This window comes from Colius striatus, chromosome 2, assembly GCF_028858725.1.
Source record: "Colius striatus isolate bColStr4 chromosome 2, bColStr4.1.hap1, whole genome shotgun sequence".
NCBI classification, from domain to species: domain Eukaryota; kingdom Metazoa; phylum Chordata; class Aves; order Coliiformes; family Coliidae; genus Colius; species Colius striatus.
This window is the reverse complement of record NC_084760.1, coordinates 93,730,215-93,743,640: the sequence shown is the minus strand read 5'-3', so window position 1 is coordinate 93,743,640 and position 13,426 is coordinate 93,730,215. Positions and strand designations below refer to the sequence as shown.

General features: G+C 35.1%; 1 protein-coding gene across 5 annotated transcripts in view; it reads left to right on the top strand.

Annotated features, from left to right (window-relative positions):
• CDC42BPA (CDC42 binding protein kinase alpha) overlaps positions 1–13,426 on the top strand; it is a 177,644-nt gene that overhangs the window by 90,474 nt on the left and 73,744 nt on the right. For all 5 annotated transcript variants that reach the window (XM_061991531.1, XM_061991530.1, XM_061991529.1 and 2 more), the window contains exons 7-11: positions 6,525–6,618; positions 7,409–7,609; positions 8,213–8,461; positions 11,844–11,923; positions 12,947–13,113. In XM_061991531.1, the coding sequence (XP_061847515.1) occupies positions 6,525–6,618; positions 7,409–7,609; positions 8,213–8,461; positions 11,844–11,923; positions 12,947–13,113 (791 nt within the window). The remainder of the gene's footprint in view (positions 1–6,524; positions 6,619–7,408; positions 7,610–8,212; positions 8,462–11,843; positions 11,924–12,946; positions 13,114–13,426) is intronic.

Sequence of the window (13,426 nt, the reverse complement as noted above, 5' to 3'; positions counted from 1 at the left end):
TCATGCTGCTATCTTGTGCAGCCTATCTTATTGGGATTACTAAAGAATAACTACTGACTGTCCATATCTAATTTGGCTCAGTGCACATTGGTCTTTCTGCCAGATGGAGCGTATTTCTAGTTTTACTCACTAGAATTCAGATAAACTGTAGTTGGCAAAATATGGCAGCGTTGACTTTGATATAACCCAGGATGCTGTAATGGAAAATAGAAATAAGCTCCTGGACATCAATGTCATAGGTTTGTGGAAAAAAATTGCAACTTCTTGATGGCAGTTCACCAGCTATTTTTGCATACCCAAAGCTGACTGTCAGTATGGCACCACTGAATACCTTAAAAGCTTCACAGGCACTAAATTTTCTCCTTTCTTTGGAGCACTGCCAAAACCAAATGTCATCTTTTTTTTTTTTTTAATGAATGTAATATGTCTGTGTGAAGAGGATTGTGGCAGAAAAGTCTGCCTGAAACAACAGAAGGGAGTGAAATAAACAGTTTGCCAAACTTATGTTCTGACTAAGGATAATCCTGTGTTCTGGAGGTATTTTGGATAAGAAGTCCAGGCGTTCTGGCAGGAAGATAATGGTTATGTTTTTTTAGGGTAGGTAACTTTATAAGGAATAACATTGCTTGTTATAAGAGTGGGTAATTAAAATCATTGATGTCTGCTTTTAACCTTTTGATTTATACTTTTTGGGGAATGCTCTTGCATGCATAATGAGAAAATAATGTGCTCTGAAATCCTCAATTAGTAATAAGTTATCTGGATCAGTTTCTCTGTGCCAGCAGTTACACCTGAAACTATTTGGTTTTTTTTTCTCATGTGCTGATATTTTAATATTTTAAAAAAATACAATTCATGTGAAGATTTCACAGAAAAATAATTTAATGTGAGCTATTCACTTTGTTCTTTACAATTCAAAGACAGCATGTCTTGGGGCATGTGACCTGTTTAGAAAAATTCATTTATTTCCATGCTTTTCTGATGTTAACATTAGAAATCAAAATTTGTTCTCCAAATTACCCCTTTCTTATCCAGTGGGCTAAAACAAACTGGTAGCTAAGCTATCGAACTAATTCTATAATTTCAGACAAATCCCTTTCATTCTGCTCAGCTCACATTGCAGTTGTTGAACTTAGAACTGCATAAGCTGCTTCATTGTCATTTCAGTTCTGCTACTTTTTGAAGAGCTCAGCTGTAAGTATGAGGACAGCCCATTAGCATCAGAAATGTTTATTCCAATGAGGACATATTGAGAGATGCCCCTTTACACCACCTGGCCACCTTTTCCTGACATTGGTTACAGAGAGGGACTCACTTTTTCCTCTGTTTCTGCCTGAAAGGCTTTTTTGGGGTTTTTTTTTTTTGGTGCGCTTGTTTTTTTTTTTTAATTAATAATTAAAGTAAGCACATTCTGTGTTGTACCTCTACAGTTACCAAGAAGATGGATCCCTACTGGTCATAAACTCTTTAATGCCATTAGAGTTTTTGTTACATAAACACAAAGATGTGGGCTTGTGAATTGGTCCATTGGCACAATATTTGGTAGGGTCTAACATTGTTACAGCTCTTGCATTCCATGTTACTCTATTTTTGATATATCTTTCTTTCTGTTTGTCTGATCGCCTGCTTCCATGAGGCTGCTCATGAAACAAAAATAAGATTTTTCTGGAATCAGCTGCTTTCTGTGCTGTAGACTTGAGGAACTACACGTGGTCTTGCAAATAAAGACATTGATTCAGTGATTCAAAGAATGGGATAGATGAACCTCAGGAGCAGACATGCTTTGAAAACATAAGATGATGAAATAATTCAAGCTGGATGAAACTGAAGGAGGTTGTCTGGACCAAATTTTAATATGCAAGACCTCAGGATTCCTGAAGCTTCATTTAGTATCAGAAATGAATCCAGGTGAAAAAAAAATACATTCACGTGTATTAATAGTTCTTTTTCGTTTGTTTTACAGCTGAAATGTGCTATGGATTTAGCATGTCTCAGATGGGAATACTTTTTCTTGAGTCTCACTGAACAAATGAAATTCTACTCTGACTCGTTAACAGAAAAATCAAATGAATGGCAATAATCCAGTTATCTGCTGTAGTCATATTTTGGAATGTTGTTTATATTAGCACAGTTAGTATGTAAAATGTTTGGGTTTTAATTATGGCTTAAGAAAGTAAACTGTTTTAAGGAGAGGTGAGTGAGGTCATCTGGGTAAACGTGCCAATCTGAAGAACAGCTGCCCAGATTAAACTAAGAAGCATTATGAAAAGGATTCATTAAAGATTTTTAAATTTTTTTTCATAAGCCTCTTCACTCATTTTCTGTGCAACTGAAGTTTCCAGTATCACACAGACTGTTTATTCCTATAGCATTCTTCAGATGAAAAAAAGCAAGCAATGAGAGACTGCAAAACAAACACAAAGAGCATCACTTTATTCAGTTTGGGCTGCTGTGTGGTGTTGGTTTTCTCGTATGGTCAAGGCAAATGCAGCTCACAAAAATAAAAGTCACTTCTGCACTATGTGTTGGAGTCATGGTTTAAATGGACATACGTGTTTTTGAAGACCCAAACCGTTCTATGATATGACGTTTATTTGGTCCAAACTTCTCACTTCTTTGATGCTGATATATCACTCATTCAAAAAAAATCAAAACAGCAGTCTTGGCTCAGTTCACATGCTCACGTTGGCAATGCTACAAAAAAGGTTGATAGAAAGAAGGTTTGTATTTGGATATGCAGAGAACATGTTTCTCCTTAGTTCACTGCAGAGTACATTTGAAGAACTTATAGTAGCTTGATTTGTACACGATCTAATTCTGGCAACCTGTACTGCTTGCACATAGGACTTCCCACAGAAGCTGCTCTCAAGACAAGGGCTGAACTGTCTGAGACTTAGTAGAACTCAAAGTTTTCAGAGGGCACAGTGGTGTCAGAACAATTCCCCCAATTCAATACTTGTTCCCACTGTAAATCTGGTTCATAAAATAGCTTCCAAATGTTTATACTTCCTGAAACAGAATTATTATTTCATATTTCAAGTGAACAGATCTTTTTATTTTGTTACTCTGAACTAATTGCAAAGCTATTGTGGTATTGGTGCTCCATGGTCTTCTAGCCAGATTATATTAGTTGTTTGACTGAGCACCAGTGTTATTGTTGAGTGATGTTGAAATGTTTTGCCCACAGTCACCTGGTAGCTCTTACCTACAGAGGTTCAGTCCAGTGGTCCATTCACTAAACCATGTGACTTTGCATTATTTGCTTATTACTTTTGCCAGATTTTAGCTACTTCATCTGGAATTTCTCTTACTTAGTATCTACCTGAAGTAGTAAGTATCCTCTCTTTCCAATAACAAGATCAAGAAACATGCATTGCTTTTCCTATATAGACTTAAAATGGGTAAAATAAATGTTACAAGCTCTATGAGGAGTTATTCTACTTTGAGGTATGGAGACACCATTCAAATGCAGGAGAGAATTTTCTGTGTATCATGGATATATTTTCATTCTACTGCTTCCCACTTAGGTATTTTTAGGTTTTAATTTTTCCCTTAATATGCCAGTTGATGTGAGTTTCAAACAACCACGTGTAGAGTTTGGTTCCTCAATGCTTTTCAATTTTCTTCTGCTGTAGGTTTGGATGGTTTCAGAGCTTTAAAAATGAAGAGACTTGCCCTGCAATTTGGAGAAATGCTAGTAAATAGACACATTAGAGTCAGTGGAGACTCTTTTTTTTTTTTGCTAATAATGCTCTTCCTTTTGGTGCCAATAAAGATTTCTGTGCAACAAAACAAAAAAAGAAGGCGAATAGTAGGGATTAGAGGAATACAAAGTGAGTGGAAATGGGAAGGGAATTTTGGCGAGGACAATGGGGGAAGAGTAAAAGCTGAGGATTGAGATCGGAGAAAAAAAGATTAACTAAATGTGTACATGCAAGGAGACCAGGACTTAGAAGTGGGAGAAGCTGAAAGTGAAAGAAGGAAATAAAAGGAAAGGAGATTTGGGTTTGACAGGGTATGGAGGATTGGACAACTCAACCTTTGAGGTGAGGCTAGTGATGACAGAAGTAGAACTGCAACTGAGATGGAAGCATGGGAGAAGGGAAGACCGTGCTCTGTTCTGAACAGGAGAAGAATCAGTTCTGATCGCTAAAGGAGACTCACCAAATGTCATTCAAAACAAAACCTGGAACAAACCCCATAATTCTAATAGAATCTAATAACTGCAGGCTTAGTAGAAATGCAGGGTTTATGATGTATTTTTCCCCATAATCACCATGGTTGAACTCCTCAGTTACACTAGCAATAATTACTCCTCTTCCTTGTTCCCCCCTGGGGCTCATAATTTTCTCAACTTTCCCTTTGCTTATAGCCTACTTTGCTCTGCAGGTGCCAGCAGTTCTTGTCTTTCAAACTATCTCTAATTAGTGTAGTTCAATTGAATTCAGAGCAGTTGTTCATAACCCATACCTTCTGTTCCAAGAGCTGAAAAGAACTGGTATGCATTAAATTGGTCCCTTTTTTTCCTTTAACTGTAAAACTTGTTCTTATGAAGTTATAACTGAGCCTTACAAACTCTGCATTGCAAGAAATACTTGTTCCTCTGAGTGCTTTCAATGTTGTCAACAGTGTGCAAAACCAAACCTACAAACAACAAAGAGAGATTTTTCATTTCATTTTCTGCTGTACTATGAGATCAAATAGGGGAGGTTGGTATGATGACGATGGTTATTATTATTATTTCTCTTGGGAATATATTAAAGATATAACATGGATAAATGGAGCCTCAAGAGTGACTCATGTTTTTGTTTAGTTTGAACTAAGTCCAGCTTCTAAGAAGAACTTGATTTTAGGTGCGTGTTATTGCAAAGTGTTTTAAACTGAAGGTATAATTCCAGAGATCTCAATAGCATGTGTTTGTTTTATTTAGAAACATGTTTAAGGAATGCTTTTGGTGAGTGAATGTAAAATAAATAAAACTATCTCAGTCTGGAGGTTGCAATTCTTTGCCATATTCAGCATCAGCAAAAAAATCAAATGGAAGAATATTATTTAGAGAATGGACTTGTAATTTTTACGATTTCTTTAGTAAAAAATTGTCTTTATGTTCAGTTGTGAGATGCAAAAGTATGATTTCTTAACTAGTGTTTGCTTTTTATTTTGTAAATGTTTCTGCATATTTGGAAAGTGGCTGAAATTTTTTTTCAGTGTGGGCCACTGCTTGCCTGTCTTTGGGTAACACAAACTCAGAAAATACTGTCTTCAAAACAACACACTGTTAATACCATATTAATTTTCACTGTGTGTAACTATGCAACTATGCAAGACCTTCATGCCATTGCTTCTATAAGGATGTAGAGGGTCTGGTTCTAATTTTTTGCTATTATAAATTCTCAGTAAACATTGTTTATAACTCAGTTTATATTTATTAAAAAAAAAAAAAAAGAACAAATCAAAAAGGAACAGCAAAGTCTTGCTCCCATGTGCAATGTGGATGTTTTGGCTAGTGAATATTTTGAAATTTGTGTGCAAAGCAATTGATAACATTCATGTATAAGTTGTTGGGAGAATGAACATGAAATTAGGGCTTCACTTGCTTTTTATTTATTTTGTGGAATTTGCTCTTACATCTGACAAATCATTGTTCAGTGAGAAAGTATTCATGCTACTTTATTCATACAGTCATAATTTACATTTTGAATAGAATAAGGGTGGTGTAATAATGGAATAATATAATACATTTTAAAAATGTAGCTTAATGGATATTTCTAATAACTGTTCTTCAATGAAAAGCAATGTTGTCATTTGAACCTAGTTTGCAGTTGAGCAATAAATGGCCCTCTGACATAGATGCTTTCAGCCTAGTCAGCTGTGTACTGGGAACATACACTTCATCTGTATTTCAGTATGCTTAAGTACCCGTAAATTTGCAAAATAAGGAATATTTGTTATGTTGCTTGATTAGAAAGATTTTTCCATGACCTGAACGAGACAGCTGCAGAATTTGGCTAGGCAGAGCTGCAGTAGTGTGTACAGTGACTTTGTTGGTCATTTCAGCAGAACTATGAAAGGCATACATAGTGAGAGAAAAATGTTGAGGAAACCCATTGAATTTTAAAACTGTGTTAATTATTTTAAGGTTTCATTGGCCTTTGTTCTGTAGTAAAACCTAAGAGATTATTTTCCAGTGCCAGTGTAAGTGTACATCTTTCATCTGGGAGTTCTTCACTGAGATAGTGAATTGATGATTTTAAAGTTTTGCATACAAAAGTCCAGAGCAAGTAAGATTCTCCTGTCTACTTGTGAGAGATGGGAGGGATTTGACCACACAATTCTTACTAAAATTAACAGGCATCAAATGGTTTGATCTACAACCCCTGTCCTGAAATGTCTCTGGTGCAAATGTCACCATACGAGTGATTGCTTGCTGGTTTTGAAGGATAAGAATGTTCCAGAGTTAATGCTTGGACTATATGTTACCCCATACATTTTTGTACTAATTCTGAAATGTGTTTTAATTGCAGGGATATTAAACCAGACAACATCTTGATGGATATGAATGGACATATTCGATTAGCAGACTTTGGTTCTTGTCTGAAACTAATGGAAGATGGAACGGTAAATCAGAAAGAATGATATGTTCCTAAACACCTTTTCTTCAGTCCTTTGCTAGCCACTAAAATGTGTGCTAATAAAGAGAAAAGGTGCCTTATGTCAAACAAAATGTAATTGTAATGGTATTGGTATGTAACTAACCAAAATATGACAATGTACTCTTGGATTTACTGTGTATTAAATGTGTATAGCAACTCATGAATAAAGATAAGCTGCGCTGTCAGCAGGTGTTTGTTGGTGAGCTATGAATCTCTCAGTTTTGAGCTGAGCTCTAATCTTTATTAAAAATGTAAACTTTAGTATAAGCAGGATGAGATACTGAAATAGGATGATATGCTAATTGTAGTATATTTAAACATGCACAGTACATAGCAGATGTGACTAGAATGTAATTCCAGTATGTTAATCATGGCCTATAGCATTACAAAGTATTTGTGCTAATATATGTGATTAGCTAATCTATAATTTATACATAACAGCTCTAAGCCTAAGAATTGACAGTTTTGTTCTTCCTCTGTTATTAAATATTTGTAAGATATTAGCAAAGTATGTTATTGGGATGCCTATCAGTGTAGTGCCTTGGATACTTAATTATTTTTCTTTATGAATTTAGAAGCCTTTGTTTATGTTTAGCTGTTTTTGTTATAACCAGAATGCTAGGCTAAATCTTCATATATATTTGTGTGTATGTGTATATGTGTGTGTATATATATATATATATGCCCAGTGCCACAAATAGTGGTGTCAGTAACAATAGAAGTTGATTTTAATCCTGGAAATGTGACTTCTACAGGTCCAGTCTTCAGTGGCAGTTGGAACACCAGACTACATCTCTCCAGAAATCTTGCAGGCCATGGAAGATGGAAAAGGGAAGTATGGGCCCGAGTGTGACTGGTGGTCCTTAGGAGTTTGCATGTATGAAATGCTTTATGGAGAAACGCCCTTTTATGCTGAGTCCTTGGTGGAGACCTATGGGAAAATAATGAACCACAAAGTTAGTGCACTTTCTCATTCTGTCTCTCTCTAAGCTAATGTTTAATAAGTAATAGGGTAACTTGAAGTCTCATTTAGAAATGAAATTTTATGTACTAATTATGTTATTGTTTGCAAATGTAGAATAAAAAAATATGTTTCCATATAGTAGGTTTATGGTTATGGATTGCAGATGCCTTTGCTTTAGGATAAAGCAGTTTAAAAATCTGGATTTGGAAGCATGGCTGTTAGTTCACTCTATGGATTAAATGTTGCCCACATTACGTAACTTTTTGTATTACTTTCTTCTTACTTTCTTGTTACTTTCACTGTTTGGCTTATGCCAATTCTTGAATGTTCTTCCACATGGAGGTAGCTGTAGAATTCAGCAGTGTAAGCGAAATTTAAATAAAGAAGAAAAACTTAGGAGACAGAACAATTTCAGTAGTTTTTGTGTTTGGAGAAGTCTTTTTTGTCCTAGAAACCTTATTGCATATATGTAAGAATTGAAGTATTTGCACATTTCTTTTTTTACATAATGTTTTTCACTAAGAAGGGTGTTTTTTTTTTTTTCTCCAACTTTTTCTTGGTAATAAACTATTTTTCTCTTATTTTAATTCTTAAGGAGAGGTTTCAATTTCCTACTCAAGTGACAGATGTCTCTGAAAGTGCAAAGGACCTAATCCGAAGGCTCATTTGTAGCAGAGAGCATCGACTTGGACAAAACGGGATAGAAGACTTTAAGAACCATCCATTTTTTGCTGGAATTGACTGGGACAACATTAGAAACTGCGAGGCACCTTACATCCCAGAAGTCAGCAGCCCCACTGATACATCAAACTTTGATGTGGATGATGATTGCTTAAAAAATTCCGTAAGTATAGGATTAACATTTTGACAAAACTATTTCAGTGTGTTTGCAATGTTCTGTATAAACAACAAAGTGTTGCTTTGAAGAACTGAGAGGAATACATTCATAGTTTACAGGGTGACTGTCCAAACATCTGTGTGTGAGGAAAACTTCAGCTCAATTTTGTAAATTCCTTGTAACTTTACATGCATTTAACTAACACATGTATCTGTTATTTGTAGTTAAAAGTTCTTAGTGTCTGTGTCTTATAAAGAATATATTTACATGTAGATAGCCTGCAAGATACAGTATTTCTAGCAGAGCATTGTTGAAACTTGTACAAAGTTTGCATAATGCATTTTATTGTAGGTGCTCTAATTGCTCATATCTCTGTCAGATTCCATTCAGTTTATTCACACTAACATTTTTCCAGCTTGTTTTCTGACTTAAGATGAGCTTTGTCTGTAACATTTCTCCTAAATTTCCCAGCTATTGATTGGTAACAAATTTAGTGTTTCCATGTTTTTGAATAGGATCTTTGAGAGATGATCAGAGGAATGCATTGTTATGTCTCCTTGGAAATACTTTTTTATATGCCTGTGGTTTTTGAAAGGTGCAGAAACCTGCTGTTTACATGTGAGGTGAAGCATTTTCACCATTTTTGCATTTGTTTTCTGAACTGCCTTTATATCTCAGTTGAGCTTCCTCGACCTGCAGATAAGCAATAGCAGCATGAATTGACACAGGCAGGATGATTATTTGTATTACTTTTCCTCCAACTGCACAGTAAAATGTAGAAAACATTTTGGCTAGATAAAATCCAGTGGTAAAAATATGTGGTGTGGAGCATTAGGTCTGAGAGTCCTTTCATGTATGCAAATTAAACAAATCAGTCTAACTGCATAGGACAACTTGCATGTTTTTAATTTTAACGTCTGTATTTTCTCACTTGAATCTGGTATTGCCCATCTTCCCTCACAACTGAAGTATTTTAGTCTTAAAACTCTTTTATACCATCTTCAGATATCTGTTTGCATATTATTTTGTCCAGGATCAGCTGTCTGGATTGAGTGGCTAGAACAGATGCTGTGTGTAGCCAGACTCTGTGAAGCCATAGTTGTAAAGCTGAAACAACTTTTGGAGGTTATTCACACATTCTAATATGGGCTAGGCCAGGGATCTTCTTTTTTTAATGCTTAATCTGTCATTTTCCCATTGTAAATAAGCAGAGAGCTGCAGCTGAAGAAAAAGTGCTCCTGTGATGAGTTATTGGGCTCGGATGTGAAAACAGAATCTGCGTCTTAATTTGCTTTAGACTTTTGGGAGTGCAAAGCAATAGTACTGAACTGTTCAAGTTGAAGCCTAGTTTCTGGAACTTCATTTTTAGTTTCCTCATTTGAAACATGTGAAAGTAGTTATTTTCTTTAAACTAAGGCTATATTTTTACCATTTCTTTTTGCACTTACCATCTCTGATGGAAACCTATCTTGAGGCATTGTATGACTGAGAATATCTTATATTTTTTATTCAACTGGTCAACGTGGAATTTTATATTGCTTCCCCTCAAGTTTTCATATGTAACTTGACAGTATCTTCTCTACCATCTTTCATACAGACCTTGTGAGGAAAGTTCACGTACTTGTATATGAAGTGCGAGTAGAAGTGATGTGGAAGTCAGTACCACAGATAAGCTGATGAGGCTTTTTAAATTTCTTTTAAATTCTTTGCAAAGTTTGAAAGGCATACAGCCAATGATGAATGCCCAGTGCTGAAGATAAAAGGCAATGTTGAAAAGCCGTGACCATTACCGTTCTGTCTGAACTTTGAAAGAGGCTGTGGGCCCATGGAAAAAAATTATATACATAATAATGAAACTAAAACAGTATGTTAAAACTACACATAAAGAATAAAACTGCGTTGTTCAGGCATCCTGAGTTCTGCTAGAGTTTAGCTTTTACCTGTTTGATTTAGTAGCTTTACTGATGGGCATGATAGATTCAGTTACGATTTTGTCAGTGTGGTTATACAGTTGAATTCACACAAGTAGCAGGAAATACATATTTTGATCTCTGCCAAATAAATAAAATTCTTTTTCCGAATCTTACATCATTACCAATACATAAAATATTTTAAAACCAACATTCAGTTACCCACGTGGTAACTGAAAATAGTCATTTGGGCTGTTAAAAATCACACAATTATGCGTTTGATCTTTTCTAAATTATTTGTAAAGATGGTTTTGAAACTTGAATCTGTGAAACGTTAAGATATAAAGGAGAACAATTCTACTTTTTCTAACTATAGTGTGTAATAATTTATATTTGTATTATTGATTAGTGGAAAGTTAAGGCTGTGTAATTTATTAATGTCATTACTTTCCAAAATACCCAACAATGTAAACTTAATGTGCTTAGGCAGTCTAGCCATGTCATTGGTGTTGCTTTTTACTCTGGAAACTCTTTTGATGTGAAGATTTTAGTCTGCTGAAAGGTCAGTATTTTGGTGTAAGGTCAGTATTTTGGTGTAATATAGCTGACTCCATCACTGAAAAGGAGTATTTCTTTTGAATGTAGTCTCATTCCCTGCTCTCTCTTGCTGAGCTTTATGTTTAAAAATGTACAACGGATTCCTTTCTTCTTTTTTTTGTTTGGATTTAGAAAGAAATTATGATGTTACCTTTTTCTGACAATTTTGTGACAATCTTTATCTTGGGAAATTTCTTTTGATGACCATTAAGGCCATCATGAATATAACCACCTAAACTTTACATATTGTGGTTAAACAGGAAACTTTTAACGGGCTATTTAAGAATATTATTATTACTTCTAATGGTTACTTTAGCGTTAGGAGAAGCTCAGATATTTGGTTTGTAGTTCTTTGTCTGGTGGGAAAAAGGAGCAATGAAGGAAGAAATGGTCAAAGCATTAACAGGATTAGAAAACTCTGTTGTATTGTTTCTTTCTAGTAAATGTCTGACTATTGTTCTCTACAAATAGAGATTGCCTGCTCAGAAGTGGGGTTGGTAGTTCTACAGGCAGGAAGAACTACTGCTGACCAATTGGCAGAGAGGAGTATAGGAGGGGACAAAAAGTGATACTTGTTGAGCTAAGAGCTCCTTGGAAATAAGGAGGAATGTGTAGGCTTTTAATGTATGTAATATTCTGCTTTCCTCCAGTGATAGTCCATTTAATTAGAAAAGCATTTTTATGCCAGCATGCTGTATTTTTGTGTATTGCATGCTAATATAAATAGATTTAGGTTTTATTTCAAATTTGGACTGTAGAGAAGGATGTCTGTGAATATAGTTGCTATGAAATTATCAGTAAGAATTTACATTGGTTAAACTCAAAAATCTTTTAAAGCCTAGTAGGATATTACTTACTCAACTGTCCTTCTATTCTTCTAGGAAACAATGCCTCCACCCTCACATACTGCATTTTCTGGCCATCATTTACCATTTGTGGGTTTCACCTACACAAGTAGCTGGTAAGTTGAGTTCCAAAATTGTTTGTAGGACAATTAAAATAATTAAGTTTCTGTCTCCAAAGCCAGCGGCAAACAGGTAACAAAGTATGTGGTTTATTGAGGAAATGACTACATGATCATCTAAAATGCTCTGTCCAAAAGAGTGAGCTCGTTGCAGGCAAAATTTGTGTGACTTTAAAGATCACCACCTGTATTCAGAGGAGTTTTGTTGAGAACAGTGGTTTTCAGACAATATATGAAGCCAAAACCGCATATGACAATGTGAAGAGCGTGTGTATGGATCCAGAGAGAACTTAATGTATTAGACTTTACAAACAATTTTATTTCTAGTTTTGTTACTCTTTTTGCTGTTAGACATTAATGTATCATTTATCATGATCATTTCTATTGCTAAATTAAACATTAACGAGGAGTCCATGTATGGTCCTTGATCATTTATGAAAATAAAGAATGTTTACAACCACTTGAAAACCAGGGCTATGTTTCTGCAAACACATGTGCTTAATACTGGTTACGTGACGTGTCCTGTAGACTTCAAAAGGATTATTTGCATAAGTAACAGTATGTGTACATGAGTATCCACACAATCAAGGCCATGGCATCTCTGATATGAATGTGCCCTAGCTGTCATGTGATAATTTCACACCATTTGTTGTGTTGGTTGTCTTTAAAGTATTTGCGGAAACTTGATTAGTTATTTTAAAAGAAACTGTTACTGTACTCTTATTACCTGTCTAGATTGTTGCTTTTGGCTATCTGGCTAATGTGGACTGTACATAATGGTAATTTTTAATCAGCAGTCCAGTTGCTTTTATGTAACTAAAAATGAATTGATAAGATTAGTTGTGTTATGTAAAAATCAATTCAATTCTTATTGAGCACACGCTAAAAAGGTATTATTTGACTGCAAAATAAATTACATAGTAATTAACAATTTAAATACCTATTGGTTGATATTTCTTAAAATGATTCTAAACACAGCCTGTTTTTGAAGTCCAATACTGCTTAATTTTTTTTCCCCAGTGTGCTTTCAGACCGCAGCTGTCTAAGACTGACAGCTGGACCACCCTCCATGGACCTTGATGCCAGCATTCAAAGAACTTTGGAAGACAGTTTAGCGACAGAAGCTTATGAGAGAAGAATAAGACGTTTAGAACAGGAAAAGCTTGAACTTAGTAGAAAACTGCAAGGTATATTCTTTAAACAAAAATAAAAAATCATTCAGTCCCTTTTTAATATACTTAACAAAGCTGCAAACTGTTCTGTGGTTTGTACTGTGGAAAAAAATATACCTCTTGGAGTGATTTCTAGCAGAGAAGAATTCTCTTCACTATTTCCATTCACAAATTAAACTTCTGTTAACTACTTATGCCTGAAATACCCTGTGTGCACAACTTCATATAACTTACCATCTTTGTTCACACCATGCCTTGGTGGTTTCTATGGCATAAGGATTTAACTCTTAAAAGCTCTGAGAACTTAGCTTGTCCAGTTGCTTGACAA